We start from the raw sequence: 22,624 nt of genomic DNA, 5'->3' as shown, positions 1-22,624 counted from the left end.
TGTTATTCAGCGCCACCAGTTTCAGTAGGTTCCTGTAATAGAAAAACCCCTTTACATGGGCAATTTATATAAATGACCTAAATAAACACCCCCACACTCCAAGTTGCAGCCTTGGTAGAGGGCGTATTTTGGGGTCGCACGACCTCGAAATAAAATACTTGCTACAGCCCTGTTTATGCAGATTTATAGGAGTGCCAGATAAGCATGTGTAGGGTTGAGTACCTTGTCTCGAGTAGGAAAGGTGTCATGTTCCATTTGGCTTTCAGACTGGCCACCACGCCTTTGGGTGCTGATATGACATGATGCATGTTTAGCAGCAACAGTGACAGCACAATGATGTTCCTCATTATCTCCGGCGCGACGTATCATCAACCTAAAGGAGCATTAGCCAGAAAGTCACGAGGACAGTACAGCTCCTCTAACTCTTTACAGATGCCACGTAGTTAGTTACTCAAAGTTATTATCTCAACCACAACACTAGTAGTCATAAAAACTCAATAAATCCTGAGTAAGCTTTAGCACAAGACACCAGAAAAATGACCCTAACGGTTCATAATGTAAAATCATGACCATTGAGCATTAAGGCTGAAGAACAGGCTGAAGTTAGCTATAGCATAAAGGTGAAAAACCTAGCAGTCATTGAAAACTATACACTAGTATGATTTCACCAACAAATATCGATTGCTACAAATAAATAACTGTAATTTGAAGTGCAGAACTTTTGGTTAGTGTGCTTCCATTAATCTATCCCTCACCCCGTTAGTGATGCTGTTCGCTTCCATAAAAGCAAAGGGCTTCGATTAGCGGTAGGTATTTTGGGCAGCACGTACAGCTAGCGAGTTGCCGGGGTTGCTGCGGCGTATTGGGATGGCTCGCGCTGATTGTTATGCGTAACTGAACCACCTACATAGCAAACAATAAGGCATGGTGATATTTGTTTTGTGGAATATCTCTTCACGTTGTTTCCATTAATACAATGAGTAACATGAGTGGAAAATTTAATATAACTCGGTGGTAAAGTTGGAATTTAATCCGGCACAGCGGCAGACAGCTAAGGAGACAGAAGCTGAAGCTCAAACACTTTCCCACCAAACACTGGCGCATGTTTTATTGACAAACTTTCACAGGCAGCCTCTTTCAGCCGTTTAATGATAATAAGGATACTTTGTACAAAAACAAAACTCTGTTTTGCCTCTCACGGTTAGACAATGGAATTTTCTTGGTTGGTTAGTTGGTAAACAAACGTGGTGTGTTTGCCATAGTCAGAATTCTTTCAAACGTTTAGTGTGTAGTAAAAAAACAGTGTTGGAAAAAGCAGGATTGTTTACTTAATTAAAGTAGACATACCACGGGGTAAAAAATACTCTCTTATAGCCCAAGTAAAGTTCCTGCAATGAAAAGGTTACTTAAATAAAAGTACAAAATTATTATAATCAAAAACAAAAGTACTCATTATGCGGACTTGCACATTTCACAGTTACTGTATTGTATATCGCAGCATAAGGATCAATATAATAACTGTATTGTATATCATAGCATAAGGATCAATACCATCTCACAGCCTACACACACACAGGTATAGACTATACCATGGTACTGATCCTTATGATATGATACACAGTACATTTAACGTGAAATGAAATACGCAAGTCTGTATAATTAGTGTACATTTATTTTGATGATTATACGTTTGCACTTGATTGGCTACAGCCAGTGATTAGCAACTCTTTCAAATTCAGGCAGCAGATACTAGACATTAAATTGGGCTACTAGTAACAGTGGCACAGTGGTGGTAGGCTATCTCTTTAATCGTCAAAGGTCACAATCCGATGAATGCGCGTCAAAAAAAGTTACAGCGGATGTGATATTTAAATATGCTAAAATATACATGTCGCATCAGTCCAGCGTCCGTGTGGGAACGGTGTTAAACAAGATTATGGGATGGACGGGATGGGATGTAAAGCTGAGCCCCAGCCCAACCACGACGAGACTATATTTGTCGGTTGGGATGCAGCAGCAGCAGCAGCAGCAGCAGCAGCATCCTCTCAAAAGCACTGTTTCAGCACAGCCAGTCAGACCGCCTCAGTCCGCAGGATGCTATAGGATGCTGCCGGAGGATCCAGCCCAACAATACCGCCGTGCGATCTTTCTGAAAGAAAGTCTGACACACGAAATGAATCCCTCTGCGATTTAAATTGGGATTAGCACGAAATAAATACATAAAGAACAAAACTAAAAACTCTCCTCGATTGCCTCTGTTTCAACTTGATTCCGGAGCATGGGAGTCGTCGGCACGGATGCGGCTGTACACCGGCTTCAGAAGCTGGACAACCAAAACATTTAGTGTCATGACTCTTGACTTCGGACAAGGTTTCCAGCGCAGTGCAGTCGGCGTACGATATTTTAGAAACCAAAAGGTGGGCTTGCCATTTCGTCCAGATTACCTGTCTTTGGAGGATGTTATTTGATCAACATGTGGCACTTAAATTATCACCTTTAGTCTATCTGAGGCATGGAGGATCATTAATCCCTGAGGAGCCCATGGGTGCATGTTATTATTCACAGTAATGGAATGAAGCCACTATTTTGATATAATGGATGATAGATCCAGTAAGCTCATCTTGGTTCCTATTTTAGCTGTCCTTTTTGTTACGATAGGTTACCAGTACATATGTCCCGCTGGCAGCAATTCATGCCACTTTAAGACTGAGGACAAATTAAGTGGGATTAGCCTACTTTCCGCCCCGTACCAGGACAGCGATGATTTTTACAGAGATCAAGACCTTGAGGACGACAGCCCTCCAAAACTACCGTCAAAATTCAACTTCACCGAAAGAGACCTTGACAGACACGTGGAGTTCAACATGAAGGGGGACGACGTGATAGTTTTCCTGCACATCCAGAAGACCGGGGGAACCACTTTCGGTAGGCACTTGGTGAGGAATATTCGCTTGGAGCAGCCGTGTGAGTGCAAGCCTGGACAGAAAAAATGCACATGTCACCGACCCGGGAAAGAAGAGTCCTGGCTTTTCTCCCGGTTCTCTACTGGCTGGAGCTGCGGACTGCATGCAGACTGGACCGAGCTAACGAACTGTGTACCTGTCATTATGGATAAGAAGGAGGCCCAGAGGAATAAAAGGTAAATGCCAGAGTTCGTACGTGCGCGTGTGTGTTGTGTGTGGAAAAACAGATGTATAGAAACATGCTCTGTGGTCCTCATCTTGTACCGTCAGGGTCACACAGACATGGATGGCAGATGCTTAGTGGCCTCAGTACCACTGGGCCCCTTGATGTAATCAAAATGCAGTTTGCATAGTTTGAGCAGTAAAGTGAGAGTGATGGAGTGGGCACAGGATAGGATGGGTACTCGCCGTCTCTCCTGTTGGAGGGATTATAGGTAAGTCAGAAACAATACAGCTACAGCGTTCTGCCTCCAGTGCTTCACAGATTAGACATTTCCAGCATTTCCTGGAAGCCTCCACAAACAAACCAAATGGCACTTATTGTAAAAAGGTAAATAATTGCAACCAACCACTCAGCAATCAGCTGCTTCATATTTGTGGTAGGTGTGTGAGAGAGAGAGCTGAGATAATTCTAAAACAACATTTGACCTTCTATGCTTGACCCCTGTATAAATTGCCTGTGTTTGTCCTTTTGTGTTCGCATCTGCCCTTTCACAATCGCATCAGCTCCTGCCGAGCTGTGCCGGTGCTGCCATTAACCGATTGTACTGAACCATTTACACAACTCTACCTTCGCAGCAGAAATGACGTTGTTTGTGAATGTGCAGTCCAAATGTTTTAGCACCCTGTAATGATTTCATTGTTACCGGATCAAAGCTCAAATTGCACCTATTGAAATTTAACAAAGAATTATATGAACTTATGTATACTATGAATTCAGCTAATGTGGCTCAGATCACCAGTGGCAGGAAAGTGTTTATGTCAACTGGACACAAGTAGGGGTCTGATCAACCCCTGCTGGGACACCTGGGGGAGGGAATATGATGCTGAAAGACCTGAAACTCCCAGTGATCCCAGGAACATCACAGATGATGTGTCCAGTTTGTTAGTGACTTCAGCAGCTGTATGTGTTTCATAAGGATAAAGTCACGGGTTGGTGTTTTTGTTGCTGAATTTGCGTCCTTGTGAATGAGGGTATCCATCTTTGTCGATAAAGATGTCAAAGTTGTGCTGTATCATACTCAAATGCAACCCGTACATCGGTACGTACAACTCTCTCTCGCGTTTTGTGTCCCTTTCTCTTTTTGTCCTGCAAAACCAGTTCACTATAGTTGTATCTCACAAAGTTTTTACATTTGATGCCATGTTATCTCAGGAGTTCAAATGACTCCAAGACGTTTGTTTGTTTGGTAGATGACGTTGAGAGGAAAAGCAAAGCACACCCAGTTTATCTGAAATGCATTATCTCTCCAGTGTTTTCAGTTGTACTTGCAGTGCACCCTTAGAAGCAATATACATTTGCATAATGCAACTGAAACGTATTAGTTACTGAAGGGAGTGCATTGTACTGCATGAGCAATATGTGTAGTGTTTTCACTCAGCACACATGCATCTATTTTTCAGCGCAGTTTCTGTAGTCCCTGTTTTTTTAGTTGCATTACAGTTTGGGCTGTTCATTTAACCATTGTTTTATAAGTCTATTAGTCAGTTATATGTCCTCAAAGATACTTGCACAAGTACACGTCACTGACAAAACATCTTGTCACACAAGTAGGATTTCTGAAATGCAGAGAGTTTCCTCCTATGACTTGAAGAAAACTATCATACACTGAAACACGTGAGCACATGATTTATTTCTGCTGTGCCAAGTGTTTCCTTTACTCAGGGATGTGCTCACTGGCTATGACAGCTCTTCATTTCACAGCTGCAGCATCTATTCTGCTCTTACAGTCCTCTCACCCCTTGTTCTTTAGTGGGCTCCCGCAACATCTATTCTGAGATTATTCTGCCTCGACCAAGACTGTTGGCAGACGCATTATGTTAGACCCCCTCACTAACCATGCACTGCACATAGCACATTTACAAAGTGAGATGACTAATGGCATTATGCAGATTTCATGTTTATAATCATTTTGTTTATGAGCAATGCCTTAATTAAAATATCTTTAATGGTACAAGATCCAAGTTTAAAAAAGGGCTCTAGCAAGGAAAAGTATGTAATTTGTAATAAAGGCACAATAATCCGCTTGTTACAAAAATCTTTATTCCACCCAAGGTTGTAATAGGGAATTCTAATCTGCTAGATTCAGATTGCATGCCATTATTTTGTGGCTGAGAGCCTGTCAGATTGAGCTGCTGTCTTTCTGCAGTCCCAGGCATTCACCTTGCCAGCTCATGAGATGACAGTGAGAGGGGCTGAGGTGGGCTGCAGCGGTACTACCTGCATGCCGCTATATGGTCTTTTCAGCCGGAGCAGGGTGCGCTGCCCCGTGAGCCGGTCGTGTGGCCCAGGAGAGGTCAAGCATGTCGGACTGGATCAGTGTGCGTGTCCTGTAGTGCGGCTCCTCTGGGAGCATGCTGTCAGTCAGGGGAGAAGTGGTGGAGGCAGGCTGGCTCTCTTCAGGTTATTTTTGGAGAAAATATGCCTCTAAGTGCTGTCCTTTTAAGTTGCTTTGTGGAGAGGGTCATGGTACTGCCATTGTCTGTCGAATGAATGTGTCTTGTTGAGCAGGCTGTTTTCCTCTCAGGTGATTTCAGAGGCCTGTACTGAAGAAAGCTGCTAGAATTATTTCTGATTGTTATATGTTCATTATCTCACTGCTTGTCTGGATTAACTCAGGTAGATATATTCAATATGATACTGGGTCACAAAACAACGATCTCATTTTCAAAATGTGCTTTGAACCATAAGCCAAAGTTTGAGTAAATCATGTCTTCAGAAGTACTTCGCATGTGGTAAAAGGTTGTAGGTTAGTATCAAAAAATATAAGATGTTGCTTTTCACTGAATTAAGAATGAGCTAATGTAGTTTCTCATGTTAATACTTTACCATCACGCTCTGTTCTTGTGTAGTCAGATAAGATAACCTTCATTGTCACTGCACACAGAAGTACAGCAAAATTTGCTGTGCAGCATCTGTTTATTCAAAACATACAGAACAAGCAAAACCACAAGGTTAAAAAAAGGTACTATAAATAGATTTTAAAAATACTGTAACTGGTAGATACTCTATTATGATTACACGTGTTATTTTCACAGTACACCATTACTGCACAATTCCACTTCCTCAGTTCATGCAGGGGAGAAAGGGGTTGGTTGTCACATTCATTAAAACTCGCTCTCTAGAGGGTGTTGTTAAAATTATTGCCATAGAAATTTTCAAAATTGGAGTCGTCAGAGATCACCTGCTATGACATTTCAGAAATAAGACACCTAACATTGAGGTGAGTGGACTTGTAGTGTTTTTCATGTCAAAATGTAAATATCCATCATTTTGGTATTTCTCTTCTGGTTTTTAAGACAGTGGGTTTATAATACAATAATTATTACAGTTAAACATTATGAAGGGAGTGCTATAGTTCACTTGGGTTTTTTCTTAGTTACTCTGCAAGATGTACCTGTTAGCTTTGATGAAAACTTCCAGTTGGGGATGCTTGTCCCATTCTCTCCTGGGTTGGCTGTCAACTGTGACTCTGGGTGTCGTAGCGACTGACAAGATTCCTATTGTTCTTTCTGTTGTTATATAAAAATAAAAATGCACTTATAGAAAAGATTTTTTTCCCTGTTTATGTTCTTGTGTGATGTGTTAGGTTGTTGCATGTGAATGAAATGACACTTTTTAAATTCATTTTTAAGATTGTGTCCATTTTTTATCTTTCCCCATTAAAATTACAGAAGGACAAGCAAAGCCACGGTGTATGATGGCCAACCCCACAATGGGAATGGTTGTCACAAGTGCACAAGATGTACGTATTTGACAGACCACATCTTTTGAACAGAATAATTTTAAAGAAAGCAAAGTCTCTCCATTCTTACCTGACAGTTAAGGCTTCCATTACACATTGAATGGGACTCTATTAGGGATAGTTTTTGAGGGATTCATCTGAAAGTAAAGAGTATGACAACCAACCCTGTTCCTCCCTACATAATAGTTATCGATGTTAATGTCTGTGTGTGTGTGTGTGTGTGTGTGTGTGTGTGTATGGGAATGGAGTTCAGTTCAGTGATAGCTCTCAGTTAGAAGCTGTTTTTAAACCTGGTAGTTCGTGACTTTAAAGCCCTGTAGCGCCTTGTTGATGGCAGGAGAGAACAGAGGTGATGAAATGGGGGAGTGGTATCCCTTAGAATGATATTTGCGTCTGTCATCTGTCACTGAGATTAAAAACCAACTGCTCTGCTTTATTTTTAGGGCTGCATGTCTAAGGTGAAGACATTTGATTATGAAACATACAGCCTGAACTCCCTAATGAAGCCTTGCAGTGTACGAGTGTTATGAATGTCCAGTTACCCATCAAAAAATCAAAAATGTATTATCTTAGTTTAATAATCACAGAATTGTGTATGTACTTGTTAATCTTAAATGAAAATAGTGATGATGCTGATGTGATGTTGGTTTATAGTTAAAACCTGAAGTGCAGGAAGACAAACAAATGGCCACTGATTCTACCCGAGAACCTCATTTTTCCACATTCCTCTTCATGGCTTTAATTATTCACAGCTACAATGTGTTCTGTTGGCAAATCACAGCCTACTTTCCATAGGCAGTTTACATGCATTGAAACAGTCAGGTGAAAATTGGATATTTTCTTGCTATGCCGTACACGGTCATCCTTTCTGTTGCATAATGTGTTTCGATAAAAGATGTGCTGCCTAAATCAAGATTTTTTTTTTTCAGCTTACCACATTTCTACATGTGGTATTTTAGTCACATTTAATGGTCAGTTGTTGAATTATTGTTGAACTGGTTTACTCGTTCATATTTCTCTTCACCTTTTTGCTGCAGCAAAGCAATGTATCACTGTGATGGAGCTTTTATGATGCAGAGCTTTGAGTCCGAGCACTCTACAGCCACCAGCCCGCTACTTATGAATCTGTATTCATTACAGATAATCATATTCATTTTTATTGTACTGTATCAATGTCTGGTTATTTCCTCCACCATGATGCTTATGTTTTTTCTTTTATGCTAGATCATGGGCCAAAGAACAGTCGGTTAGGGTTTAGTTCGGCTAAGGGGTACCATAACTCCTGAAATGTCAGTCAAAGAAGCAAAATATTATTTTCACTGATTCTTTAATTCAGTTCATATCATTAAAAAATAACCTTGTTTATCCTCGCAAAGACAAATTTACATGGCAACATGCTACCAGCAGGTCAACAAGTTACACAATAATGAAGTGAAAAATAACAACCAACTAAAATAACAACCACATTTTCTCCATAGTCCATTCAGTTATCGCAGTGCTACTGAAATAAAATGAATAAAATAGGTGAAAATAGATTAAAACAGTTAGTTAGATGAAGTAATGCAGTAATTCAGTACCTTTTCCTGTTACCACAAGTTTGTTGAATGGGCATTAATTAATTCTTGACACTGGGCAGACACACTTACTGTTATGACTCATCCTTGTACAAACCCCTAACATTCTCCATTATCAGCATATGATTGGCTTTGCATTTTGTTGCACAGCCAGATGCAGATTTGATATGTTTTATAAATCTTGGTGCCAGCTGCTGTATCATAAAAGACCTCCTATTACCCTTCCAGAAAAAAATGAAAAGATGCTCACATGGAAAGTTAAGACATCACTTTTTTTTCCACTAAGAGATGTAGTGAAGGCTGTGCACTGGTGTTTGTAGAGTTCTCTGGTTTTCTGTTTAATTCTAATCAAGCAAATCAGCCCTGCTTTTGTGCCTACAGTTCCATTCATAAACACATTTTGCCATTATGTGTTGTTGTGTAGTTTAAAAATACAAGTAAAACAGACTTCAGTACGGCTACCACTGAATTAACCATTGATTTGCTTCTGTGCTTGTTTGTGTGCTCAGCAACCCCAGTCTTGCCTCATCCATTTGCTACTTGTTTAGAAGGCCCGTTACTTTATTATTTGTATAAAGGCCAAACGTCCAAATGGAGATGTAAACAACTGTGAGCACAATGGAATTAATATGCATGTTTTAAGCCTTTAAAGTGATACTTCTTGGTCAGGGTGAACCTTTACCCCTTTTCTTTTTTATCTTAGTTCCTTCCTTCTTAACTCTGACCTCATGGAAAGTTTATGCATACAGTAAGAATAAATCAACGCCCCACTTTTTACAGTCGGGTGCAGAACCCTCAAAGGCAAAAATCAATGATCAAAAGTAGGGCAGCACTCCACTTAAACAGTTTATTCATGCGTTGCACAGATGTTTCGGGCAGTCGCTGTTCCTCAGGGTGCAAACTACAAACGTGTTACAACCAAGCACATTTGAGCTTGAATACTCAAATTTGTGAAGACAATATCCTTTAGGAATCCTTATGAGAAGCCTGTAGCAGGTTAATGACCTGATGAAGAAGTTAGAAGAAGCTGGAACAAAGCCCTCACATTGTCCTGATTATTGTAATACGATTTTTGTGATCTGTTTTATGCAAAATTAGACTTGTCTTTTGTTGTGATGTTATTTGGAACAAGTCCTCATTGGCTACACTGTTATGCATTGGTATGTCATACAACTCACCTGTGCTGGGTGGTAACATTGTTGCTAGTTTGCATGCTGAGGAAGGGATACTGCCCGAAACATCTCCGCAATGCATGAATAAACAATTTAAGTGGATTGCTGCCCTACTTTTGATGTTTAATTTCATGCGTGCGCTGATGTCGCAGTTTTAATCAATTATAAAATTTTTATTAGGGTCATTCTTGTTGCTAATACATAATAAATGCTCATTTCACAAGTATAAAAAGACCAAAGCCAAAACACAAGTAAAATATAAGTTCTTCAGTGCACCCCTTTGATGAAATGCAGAGAGAGATGTGTCTATATTGTGCAGTAATAACAGAAGGTATCCTCTGCCGTGAGTCTGGATGTCCAGATCAGTGTCCTCAGATTTTTATGTTTTGTGAATTATCTGGAAATGGTGCCTTCAAAAATGTTTATATTGTGTTTAGAATACAAAGTCAGGAGAAAAGAACAGAAATATTCTCCCATTGTAAAATCCATCCATCCATCCATCCATTATCTATACTGCTTGTTCCCGATTAGGGTCGCGGGGGAGCTGGAGCCAGTCCCAGCTGACATTGGGCGAGAGATGGTGTACACCCTGGACAGGTCGCCAGTCTATCACGGGGCTGACATGTCGACAAACAACCACACACACTCACACTCACTCCTACAAGCAATTTAGAGCCGCCAGTCAACTTAAACTGCATGTCTTTGGACTGTGCTAGGAAGCCGGAGCACCCAGAGAGAACCCACGCAGGCACAGGGAGAACATGTAGACTCCGCACAGAAAGACCTGGGTCAGCCCAGGCTGTGAGGTGACGCTGCTCACCACCACGCTGCTGTGCCACCCCATTGTAATTTCATTTGTGATTATGGTGATTACCAGTGACTTTGGTTTTGTTTTTGTCTTGATTTTTCTAAATTCCATGGTTTCTTAATGGCTTCTTTTATTGGAGGTTGACAACACCAGTTTTGACATAACTTGTGAAGACCCATACGTGCATTTGTGTTCAGACCTACTTTAAATTCACTGTAATATAAAGTAAAAAACTGAAATATTCAGGCAGCTTGGGCAGTAGAAAAATACTGTAAAATTATAGAAAATAACTATCCTTTAAAAAGAATTTTCCTTTATTCAACTTATAAATCAGATAATTGTCTTTTTACAACAATATACTGCAAATTTTAGGTTTTCTTTCTTTCTTCAGTGTTGGACATGTACTGTGTCATAAAGTCACGAGTAGAGTTTGAGATACTTCATGGGCATTATCTCCTTGGCTGGGATCAGTCTTTATTCATCAGGTTACTTGGCCGTAATTAATCTGACATGGCACTACAAATCTATTAAAGCTATTTTCTACAGTATGTATATGTTACAGTATATTCACATTCCCTCACATTTCCTCTGCAGTCCTGCCAGAGCAGTAATAGAGTGCTATAACCTACGTGGCACACTGATAACATACTGTAATCCTAGGCTAAATAACGCCATAAATCATATTTTATTAATAATAAGTGATGCAGAGAGGGCTGCAATTACTGCATGGTCATTACCGCTACACTCATGATTGCTGAGCCCTGCATGTCCCTCACTCTATCTACCTGTGCATAAATATCTACCGATGCTGGGCATCTCCTTGAACCAGCATGTGGGAGGGAATCATTATGAACCCGACCCACATGAACTTGAGAAATTCTTTGTGTTTTACATTTTGCAAACACTGATGCAGATTCTTCCTTTTGTAATTCATATATTTATATATACACATTACATATATCTTACTTCCATGAATATATTCTCACACATACCTCTATTATGTATGTTTGAGGAGAATACATACTATATGTGTGAGGAGGATATACTGTATGTTTGTGAGAGATCCAGAATGGATTATGTCTGAAATGGCCCCTCATAATTGCTGCTTTCAATCTGTCAACACTCAGATCAGGGTCAAAGTTTATTCCTGAACTTGGAAACAGCCTTTGAGAAAAGCAGTCTCACCACATATTTAATGTTTATTGAGTATTTGTTCTGTCATTACATCACACTATGCTCATCAGCTGGAGTGTTTGTCCACTTATGCTGCTGTAGATGTTAACATTTCTGTTTTCTATAAAAAATTAAGGTTTTAAATTATTAAGTATTAATACATGGTTTGTTATAACATCAAATTTGCATCAGGAAAGTGTGAGGAATATTGTTGGTGGTAGTCAATAGGGCACCGAATAGCACACATTTAAAATTTTAATTAAATACAATAGGATCACAATGAGACAGTGAAGCAGCAGGGTAATGGATGCCCTCAGGACACAAATGATCCTGAAGGAGGAAAGTTGAACAGATTTACAGTTCTGGTCATATCTTTAGATGTAGGAGGCAGTGTTCATCACAGTGATGGGGTGTTTATTATGTGTGGAGCCGAGAGCGCCCTTGCAGGCCTCGAACTTTCAGGGCATAGGGATTGCTTTTCATGTGTCATTAATTCAGCTCATCATTGCTGGCAGGCCTGCGCAGTAATCCAGCTGGTATGATAATTAAGTGTTACCTCAGCAGAGAGTGCAACAGCATATGTCAAGCACTTGTTCGCTGTCACGACAAAGAAAGCTGAATAATCAAAAAAAAAAAAGTCTAAGTGTGATTCAAGGTAGACTATGGAAACAAAAATGTGGAGAGCTATTAAAAAAAAACTTCCCATTTTCCTTCCAAAAGGTGTAGGACTTAATGAATAAGACAATATGTCCAAATAAAGCCCACATAGAAACCTGTATTCTTCTTATTCATAATATAAAATATTTTTCATAGCACTTTTGAATGTTTTTCAAATTTAGTTCCAATACTGTTATAACAATTTTGTAATTTAACAGTTATTCCACTGTAGAGGCAAAGAGGTCAGGCTTAAGTCAACCATCTCAGAGTACTGGTTAGTTCTCAGACATTAATACTTGATAAGAGGATTCATACTGTATCAAACAGTTGAAGTCTCAGGAGGAAGAAGAGGAATGGTGACTACATAATATCCCCAACCTATGTGCTTCTGCTTTCTTTCATCCTTCATGTTTGACTTTTTACTTTACTTACAGTTTTTAAAGTCACAATTAACACTAGTTTGTTATTTTAATTTGGAAACACACATTGCAGTTGCCCTAATTAATTTTCTTATTAATCAGAAATGAATTATGGATAAAATAACAATGTACGGTTTGATGTGAAAGGAGTTGCTTTCAGTAATGAGTCCACAGAGATGTATTATAGGTCTTATGATCTTTAGTTCCTCTTAGTTCAACAGAGATTTATAAAATTTTGTTTTAATTTTAAGGCCTGCAGGTTTTCTGTTTTGTTTCATTCAGTGCTTATCAGCCTTATTTTCAGATGCAACAAGCGGCTGTTTAAAGTAAGAGATCAAAAAACCCACAGTGCAACATTTTTGCTAAGGGAACATGTTCAGAAAAGCAAGAATGATATTACATTCAGATTATGCAACACACTTTAAGACCTATGAGTATTAATAATCTTTGCCATTGGCTAGCATCTCTGGGGTCTTTGCTGTAATTCTTATTTTATCACACAATATTTATCTTAGTAGAGATGTGTAGTACTATGAGCGTGTACTCTGCTTTCAGAAGTTTTAGGAAGATTATAAGTTTTTCCATGTGATGTCTCTTCTATTGGGAATGGGATTAGTGTCCCAGTTCTACGCAGATATCTGCTTTTTGATACGTGATGCACCAAACAGCGAGCCCTGAGCTGTCTTCACACATTATCGTTCAGTGCACATCAGTTTAATAACTGAGCCCTTATAGGTCAGTGCAGTATTAGCATTTGGGAAATATAAAAAGCTTTGTATTTGTATGAGTTGTTCTAGATATTTGCCATTATCCATTTGGCTTGAGATGTACTATGGATGGGGCTTCCTCTAAAAGCCACTCTAGGTAATGAAACCTGTGCAGGCATTTGTCAGAGCAGACTTGCAGCTTCTCAGACATTGTTGTCAAATAATTGCTGGTTTGACAAATATCAAACTCCAGTTGCCTGAGCTCTTAAAGTGTTATTAAAGGGAGACATTTGGTCAGCTGGCCGGCGAAGACCCTCCCACTGCAGTCTCAGTTTTCTGGAAGCCAGCTTGTAAGACTTTGTAGCCTTCTGTGGTAAGAAGTCACCTTGGCACTGCAATATAGCACTTTTTAGTCTTTATTTTCAGTTCGGCGTCCTTAATGCCTTGACACTGTGACGATTGTGCTGTTTTCTTATTGATGCATTCCATCATATATGAGAATCACCCTGTGCTAATTTGGAACTGTGTGCCAACATGAACACGCTGTCACAGAGCTGAAGTTCTACTTCCAGGTCAGCTTTTGATCAGCATGAGATCACACTGAAGTAAAAAGGAGAGGAGCAAAGCACTTTCTATTTGAATGTAGTTATCAGTGTGATGAGAATGAGTCTGTAGTTGCAGTCAGTGATTCACCCGCTCTGTGTTTAATGTCTCTATGAGGCTTGTTTTGTGGCTGAGCTGCGCAAGTGCTCCTATTATCAGAGGGGCAATTAACTGTGGTTCTGTTTTCCCTCTAACTGGAAAAGATCATTTTAGTTATGTACTATAAACAGTACATAAAAAAGCAGAAGTGCCAAACTTGAAGATTTTTGCTATAAATTCTTTAGTGTTTGCTCATTGGGAGCTACATGAGCAGCAAGTTCATGAATAGTGCTTTGAAGGCTGGCTGTTAGTTTTATACCTGTGTTTTCTGTGCCGCTTTGCTAAAATATTAGGCTTTGGACTGGCTGAGCTTTCCGTGTAACAAATTTTTAAATACAGAACTCAGTGTAAAAGAAGAAAATGGGTACTTTGTGTAGTAATTAGAGCTTGTTTTGTGTTTTTGGCATCGATTCTAAGAATCGCTGTGAGGAAGCAGAAAAAAGAAAAATATTAACAGTATTCAACAGGTATATAAACAAGGCAGCCTGCTAATTCTTGGGGGCGGGTGTCTCCATGTGTGTTGTTTATCCGTGCTTTTTTCAGATGAACATATGCAACATTAACAAGGAAAATGCCAGCAGAGGTACTTGTACTTGTGTTATTTCTCAATTGATACCTGTAAGGCCTGACGAGGCGACCGTGCCAGGAATAACCGCCGCTGGAGTTGATTTATTATAACAGCCTGGAGAAAGGTCATCTGTCCTTATCTGGGACGAGCCGGTGACAGGTAAGTTATACTGTGGGGAGTCTAGCTGAGGCTGCCCGCCTCTCACTGCTCCCCTATTTGGATTCAGCGGTTCACTGAATCACCTAGCACACTTAAAGTGTAAGCACAAGTAGAGTCACCTTCACACAGAATAATCTCCCACTGCAAGAGTATGCCGACCCAACTATTCTGGCAGGATAAGGTTCTCAGTCGTTGACGTTTCAGTGGTTTGTGCTGGGTGGTGGTGAAATGAGTAAAAATTAAGCAGTGTACTTCAGATTAACTGCAAGATGAAGGTGTGTTGAGGTGTGCTTTTAAGATACACCAAAATTCAACATGTATGTATGTAATAAAATATGATCGATCAGTAAAATCTTTGCCTCGAGTGTCATCTGCATCCTGCTGCGGCATCAGTCGGACTTGCTGTGAGAGAGATTTGAATAATCTCACTGAACAGATTGCAGTCCAGATTGCCTCTTACATTCCTGCATTTATAAATAGGTGCTTGTTCCTGTTTTATTTTGCAAAATCATTATAGAAATTAGATTGGAAGTGCACGTAATTAAGGACAGATACTTGTTTTCATTAATATTCAACATATTTAATATATGAAACAATAGCCCATACTAATTACATAACAAAGCAACTTTTTTACGATTTAGGAATACCCCACTCTCTGTCTGACTTTCATATATTTTAACATCCTGTCTATTGTTTGAGCGTATACAGGCAGAAAACACTGGTTTCTGAACAATAGTTTATTTCCCACAGGAGAAGGAATGCTCCCTTAGCTCAACTTCTGTTCACACCCAGCAGTAATAATACATTATAAGTGGAATCCCGGGCCACAGTACAATGCGTATGTATTGAAAATCTGTCCTAACAACAGTATGACACTAGAGAGTACAGCAACATCTTGCGGCATCACAGAGTGCGGAACAAATAGCATTATGTCCCAGCACGTGTTGTGATACAGCACATCAACCTCATCATAGGAATCCAGTGTCCCCCAATATGAGCTAGTCCTTTCAAGATGCCAGATGAATGGCTACAAAACAGAGCTTTAAATCCCACTCAGAAATCCAGGGATCAGTTAGCTCACTTTTTTTGCGGTGGAGAGTGGACTTTGCTTCATTCATCATTCTGTGTACACCTCTCATGTTTGGAAGCCGAGCTGCGGATTTGTTTACTTTCTCTTCGAGGGTGGTGAGAGGAAGTTGTCACTGGAGGCGTTTGCTTCACTTGTAATGCCAGGCATGTCTGTGAATCATAATAACTTGGAGAGGAAGGAACAATATTTAGTCCTTGAGTGCTTCGTTTTGAACACTACATATGAATTGTGAGCAAATATCAGCAGAGTGTGACTTTGTTAAAAATTTCAAGATTAATGCCATATGACCTACTGTAAATCAGCGCTGATTCTCACAGACTTATAAAAGCAAGTAAATTGAAAAAGCCATTTTGAATGTGCTGAGAGCTTTCGGTCCCATTGTAAAGAGAAGTTGCAGGGTTGTTTCCGGCCTGGGAATGCGATAAAGGGTGCCAACATGACTAATGGGCCTAACTTGGGTTGTCTCTCGACCTGCACGGAAATACTGAGTTGACTGCTTATGCCATTGCCGTAATTTCCCCTCCAATGATATGTTTCAACCCTGCTTGTAAAACCGCTGCTGCAGCCTTTTTTAAATGTCACTTGTAATCTCAAATCTGATCACACAGGCGGCTCAGTGAGGAGCCATGTGTCAAGTTAGTCTTTTAAATTCAACCTACAGGGTCAACTCCGCTTTACAAGACGGGGCAGACGTATTCATTCTGTGCATGTGTCGAAGGCAGTTATAGCAATCAATTGATTTGACTGAAATAACAAATGACCTGTTTAACATGTCCTATGTGATATAACTTGATTTCCTAGGTCTTACTCTATCCACTTGACCACAAAGTTAAAAACAAATCAGCATAACAACACTGGACATAATCAAAGGAATAATGGAGGCCATAGAAAAATACAACAGGTATGCAATTTTCCAAGCTGTCAAAACTATATATATTGAACATGTCTTTGAAAATGCGTACAGTGTAGGCATGAGCACACAGTCACCAGAGCAAACACATGCATATGCTTGATCTATTTGTATTTACCATCTCAAAGTGAGTCCTACAGGCATCTCTGCTCTCTTAAAGAGAGCTGCACTCTAAGCAGCTGTTCTAGCATAAGACGGTGGCATTTCCATGTATATGATTGATTCAGGTTTAGTGAGGAAAGAGAGGACAGATCAGGCTTTGGGCTGTGTCCGTTAATCACACTGTATTACCGCACAGGAGGCATTTATCACCGAGCACCAAAGGCTTCAGTCCACGGGGGGAACTCTGAAACCAATCTTTTTGCTTACATGCAATCCATCCAGGTCCACAATAAGCAGCACTGTTGAGGGCTACCACATTTATTTTCTCTGTAAGAGGGGGATATTCCAAAGAAAAAGTAAGAGTGGAGGTTTGACGTCCTTGGAAAACCCTTGGTTGTATTTTATTATTTTTTTGCCTCATCCAATGTCACAGCTTTGTGTCACAGTGAGAAAAGAAAGCACCTAGCTTTGTCCCCAGGCATTCAGGAATAAAACAGCCCGATATTAAAGCAAAAACAGTGGCTATATTGGTGGGGCACTTGTTTCAGGTACTTTCATTGCAACAATCGCGAGATAAAAAGTCGAAATAAAGTTTTTATATACCAGGAATGTGAGCTTGCATTGTAATTTGAATGGGGGACCTTACTGGATGGTGTTGCATTGGTTTGTGAAACATTCAGCTAAATTAAAAATTCTTTCAAACTTTCGAATGTACACAGACTTTTCAAACTTTCTCCCACAGCCCAACCTACAGTGACTTCAGAAAAAATTCAGACTCTTCACGTTTTGTACACTTTATTGTGTTGTAGCATGAATTTTAACTTGACAACATTCTTGCCCATCGATTTACATTGAGTAACCCATAAAAACCTGTTTTGTTTTGCAAATTTATTAAAAATCCAGAACTCGGTCTCTCATTTACAAAAGAATTCAGGTGGTTAACTTGGACAGTTTATCCCATTCTTTTTGGCAGATCCTCTCAAGCTCTGGCAGACCGGATGGGAAACATTTGTGCACTGACTTCCTCAGGCCACTCCACAGATGTTTTGTGGATTTTAAAGGATAGGGCCGGTCATTTTCTATATTAATAGTATTTTCAGCAATCTCCATACAGAGACTATGACTGACAATGAATTGCCTCTACTCACGGTTAATGTCTGTCAGTCCTGGATTATCTTATTCATCTGTGCAACAGATCTCCGTTGTTAAAAAATGATTAAAAACATCAGGGAAACGCACCGCTGCACTGGGTGATGAGCAAACCCCAAACCCGACTATGTTGCCACACATTCTCTGAGCGGCTGTAATTTCTTGTGTTAGCTAATGAAGAAATATGTCACCCAGTGTTTCACAGATCTGTATTTAATCATTTCTGAACAACCACAGGGTTAGCGCTGTCGCCTCACAGCAAGAAGGTTCCGGGTATTGGCAATGCTACAGTGTTGTTTAGAGGCTGTGAAATAATATGCTTCTGCACAGTAGGGTTCTTCTTTTGTCCTCAGCAAAGGCTAAGTAAAAGCTTATTATATCCTAAAAGCTACAGTTTTTGAAGAGATGTTAAGCCTTCAAGTGGGACACATCATGTTCTATAGTCAGTTTTTGTTTTTTTGGAAAATGGTTAGCAGCTTATGAGGCTGATATTGCTGAGTGCGGTACAAATGCTGCACTATAAACAACATGTTTATCTGCAGAGACGAGCACAAGATACAGTATATCAATCTGACATTTACATTGAAATGTAAAGTGTGACAGAGTGAGGTTACACGTCCGACTCCCGGTGTAATTGTTTTAAAGCAAAGGCACAGAACCGCACTCCCTTGGGATCTTTGTACTAGTGCTTGATAACTCAGAGTAAACAGACCCCTGTTTATCCGTGGCGGTTGTGTTTTGTCACATTCAGAAGACAAACAACAACGAACCGACAGTAACCGCTGCTGTTTTTAATTAACGCACCGCACTTGCAATCACAGCAATAAACTTATCTACTGTGTTGTCTGGTGAATGTAGATCAAAGTGAAAGCTGTCCCTGCAGTGTGCATGTGAGGTGAGCTTTTTGTGTCCTTTCATTTGTTCGATATGGGAGCTACAAGGAAATATGCAGTGCAGCTTTTTAATGTTGTTTAATATTTCAGCTCGGTGGAACAGAAGCAAAATGAAATTCCTCTCATATTTACGAGAGCGGTACGTCACCCAAAGATTCATGGCTGTAAATGGAAATGGAACAACCAAGCCGGGGGTCCCACAGTTCCAACATCAGTTACTGATGTGCAGTAGAGGGGTTAGAGTGACATTTAACAGCACAAGGACAAGCGGCCTCTGACCAGCTTGAATGCAGCAGACTCCCCAGCACATAGCCTATAGAAACAGGCTTACAGTATTCCTGGTCTTTATAGGGTACTGAGGGCAGCTGAGAGGAATGGGCCATAGAGCACAGGGACCTATTTCAGCCCACCTCCACTTTGCCACAGTCAGGGGAGACAAACGGGAAAATCAATACGCCCACTCAGGACAGTTCACTGCAAGGGCCTCCCTCAGCGCCGCTGTCTGTCAGAGTCAGTCCCTCAAGTGGGATGGGACGGACAGTGCTGACAAGGTAGATGTCAGTGCACGCTGATCACGCTGTTAGAGAGCGAGTGAAGTCTTGTTCAGCACCATGGACAGGGACAGAGATAAAGAATTCAGGCCAAATGTCGGTACAAAGCTCATACTGTATGTGCCACACTTTAAAACGTCCTCATCACATTTCTGGAAGCATTACAATTAGTGAATGAGCAGCACAGTCATATTAACATCATTTCTGTGTGACTGATATTAGCAACCATGCAAACAAATCTTCCACATTATGGCAGTGGTGTTGTCACTGACCCTCCGCTTTCAGGCAGTCACATGTTCTCTCCCTGTCTTGAGCAAGGTCAACAACTGCTTTTACTAGATTTAATCACTTAGACCCTGTGAGCTAGAACAACAATAATGCCAAAGTAATTAACCAACTAGAGGTGCCTGCTGTAAACAAACAATACACACAATATTTAATCCTCTTCTTTTGTTTTGCCTAAGGTTACACATGCTAGTCAGCTAATTAGCTCATGTGACCTTTAATTATTATTATTACCTAGTATCAAAGTGAAGAACCAGCCTTAACAGAAGCAGCTAACACTAGCTAATTAATTGAGGGTCACACTGTATCTTAGTGGTGTTTTAATGTTTATCAGAGAAAGACACACGTCTGTTGTACAAAAAGAGCAAAAGGAGCAGAAAGACAGATTGTCTTTCTCAGGAGCTCGCTCACCCTGTTAATGCTGGCTCTTCACCTTGATGCTGAGTAACCAATCCAGCTCAGAACCAGCTCGTAGATACATACACAGTACTTGCACTGCTTGGGCCCACATTTCCCTCATTTGCATCTTTTCCTTGTGTCTTTGTCCAGCCCATGTGAGATGGAGACAGGAAGTGTATTTACATGACATCTCCTTTCCTTCCATCATTTATCTGAACTGTCCAATCCCCAACTCATTTCTGATAGAGGGGCATGTCAATCCATAAAATACTTCTGCAAAGGATGGTCTTCTGTATCATTGTGTATCATTGTTCATGGCTCCTCCTGCAGCCTCTTTGCTCAGACAGCCTTGTGTTCATCCCAGTCTTGTGAATGTGACATCTCAGGAACACCTTGAGGGAATTTTTTCAAATTTGGCACACAGGTCCATTTGGACTGAAGACTGAACTGATTCAATTTTGTCAGTCAAAAGTCAAGGTCACTCTGACCTCATGTCTCTCCTGTTCCTGTCAATGTGATACCTCTGTTATGTCATGTCCTGCTGGGGACCTTTGTTGAATGAAATTCCAACTCTCCCCTCATTTGCTGTCATTTTGCTATTATTAAAGACATAAAATGACAAAAACACCAGCTTTGAAGCTCAATATCACAGACACATCCTGATGGCAGATGGAGAATCACGAATTTAAGCACACAGCTTACCGTGGACGCTTTTTTGATACCTCTATCGATATCCAGTAATAGCCCTGTAAATGGGGAGTGGGTGTGAGACAGACCAACATTCACATTTATCCTCAGTATTTTCTGTGTGTGTGTGTGTGTGTGTGTGTGTGTGAAGAACGAGGCTGGGCGTCAGTGAGAGTGCTGCCAATGGTAATGAAGCCACCACTATAAATGGGCTAGTCATTCATGATTAACAGGCGTGTCATGCCTGGAGTAATTGCCTTAATTAGCTATTGAACAGGTTTCGGGGTTAATGGGGCAACAGGTTGGCAGTGAACCTGATTTACTGTTGGAAGTTAATGATTTTACTCTCATCTTCCCCTCTTTCCTCGAAATGATTTGATTAACAGCATTGGAAGAACAGATCCCCTTGTTTGTTAATATAAAATCAATTTCATGCCTGGCTGAGCTATCTCTGACAGTGTTTTTGTTGGGTGAGCAAGGTCTTCAGTCAGCCACCGGAGACAAGAGGAACACACAGAGGCCTGACGATGTAAATCTACCTCTGTGAATGTGGCGCAGTCATCGTGTCTGGGTGCTGGCAGATGTCCTACCCTGCCCACAAATTTACCTCCACCAGGTTTTTCTGACATAACTAGCGGCCAATCCAGTGTTTTTTTTTCCTGAGACTGTGTCAGAGGAATAAACCTATGCAAGTAATTGGGATGCAGGTTCTTTAAATTCTCCCCTGTGAGGCAAGATCATTGACTTTAGTTGTTGTTTTGTATGAAAGGCCAGAGGGCACAACATGTAAAGATATTGCCCTCAAATTCTCAGGCTACTTAACTGGCAAAACCTTAGTTAACCCTTTACTGAATAGAAGTCAAAAATAACTGAAAGCAGTTTAGACAAACAATTTGGCCCTTCAGTGTGGTATGTTGTGCCTTCAGCATGGCTTGGATATTTTGGAAGAGTTTGCAAGCTGGTTTCAGAGTAGTCACAGAAATATTACAGGCCTAGATTTTCTTTTCTTTCTCTGCCACAGATTGTTTTAGTATGTAAAGGCCCCTGATTAGAATAGGTTGGTAGCTACAATATGCAACCTAGCCAGCTTTGGTTTAATGGTGAGAGCAAATCAGTTCACTTTGTTTCACTATTAGCCTATACAGTTCACAATGGAAACCTGTAGTGCATATGGAAACACAGCTGTTTGTATGGTCCTCTTCTTTTATGCCTCCGCACAAGCAATAGCCACAGCTGGACTCATTATGTTTTCAGGTTGTCCATGCGTCTCAACTGATTAGATTTTGGCGGTTGAAGGTCAAAGGTCAAGGTCAGTGACCTCACGTCTGTCCTGTTCTTGTTAAAATTGACTGGTGGGCAGGAGCACAGAGCTGTGAAGCAGTAATTCTAGTTCCTTTTGTTGTAAGCCATTAATATAGTCAGGGCTGTGAGCTTTAAACACTTTGAGGGTTTCAACGTTTTGTGTACTTGTTGGAGGGGGTGCAACAGTTAGTCAGTTAATGAATTTGTGTTTGCTTGTTTGTTTTTAAGCAAAAAAGCCAAAAATTTGCTTTGGATTTTTGACTGCTGGTGACAAAACAAGCAGTTTAATGGCATTGTCTTGGGCTTAGAGAAATTGTGACACAAACTTCAGGTATTTTTCATAACAATTTTTTGACCAAACAATTAAATGATTCATCAAAAAATAGATT

At 40.4% G+C, this 22,624-nt stretch overlaps 2 protein-coding genes across 5 annotated transcripts in view; one reads left to right on the top strand and one right to left on the bottom strand.

Moving 5' to 3' along the window:
* The window catches only part of uggt2 (UDP-glucose glycoprotein glucosyltransferase 2), a 38,821-nt gene extending 37,758 nt beyond the window's left edge, over positions 1-1,063 (bottom strand). For 3 of the 4 annotated variants that reach the window (XM_020596426.1, XM_020596425.1, XM_020596427.1), the window contains exons 1-2: positions 756-1,063; positions 223-373 (exon numbers count right to left, since the gene is read on the bottom strand). In XM_020596426.1, coding sequence (XP_020452082.1) covers positions 223-347 — 125 coding nt within the window. In that variant the 5' untranslated portion in view covers positions 348-373; positions 756-1,063. The remainder of the gene's footprint in view (positions 1-222; positions 374-755) is intronic. The other variant, XM_020596428.1, reaches the window with a different exon arrangement.
* Positions 1,064-1,762: 699 nt separating this feature from the next.
* hs6st3b (heparan sulfate 6-O-sulfotransferase 3b) overlaps positions 1,763-22,624 on the top strand; it is a 58,667-nt gene continuing 37,805 nt past the window's right edge. The window contains exon 1 of the mRNA XM_020596348.1: positions 1,763-3,139. Coding sequence (XP_020452004.1) covers positions 2,595-3,139 — 545 coding nt within the window. The 5' untranslated portion in view covers positions 1,763-2,594. The remainder of the gene's footprint in view (positions 3,140-22,624) is intronic.

This window comes from Monopterus albus, unplaced genomic scaffold (genome assembly GCF_001952655.1).
Source record: "Monopterus albus unplaced genomic scaffold, M_albus_1.0 scaffold30.1, whole genome shotgun sequence".
NCBI classification, from domain to species: Eukaryota; Metazoa; Chordata; class Actinopteri; order Synbranchiformes; family Synbranchidae; genus Monopterus; species Monopterus albus.
Note: the sequence above shows the minus strand (reverse complement) of the source record. Positions and strands in the feature narration are given on the sequence as shown.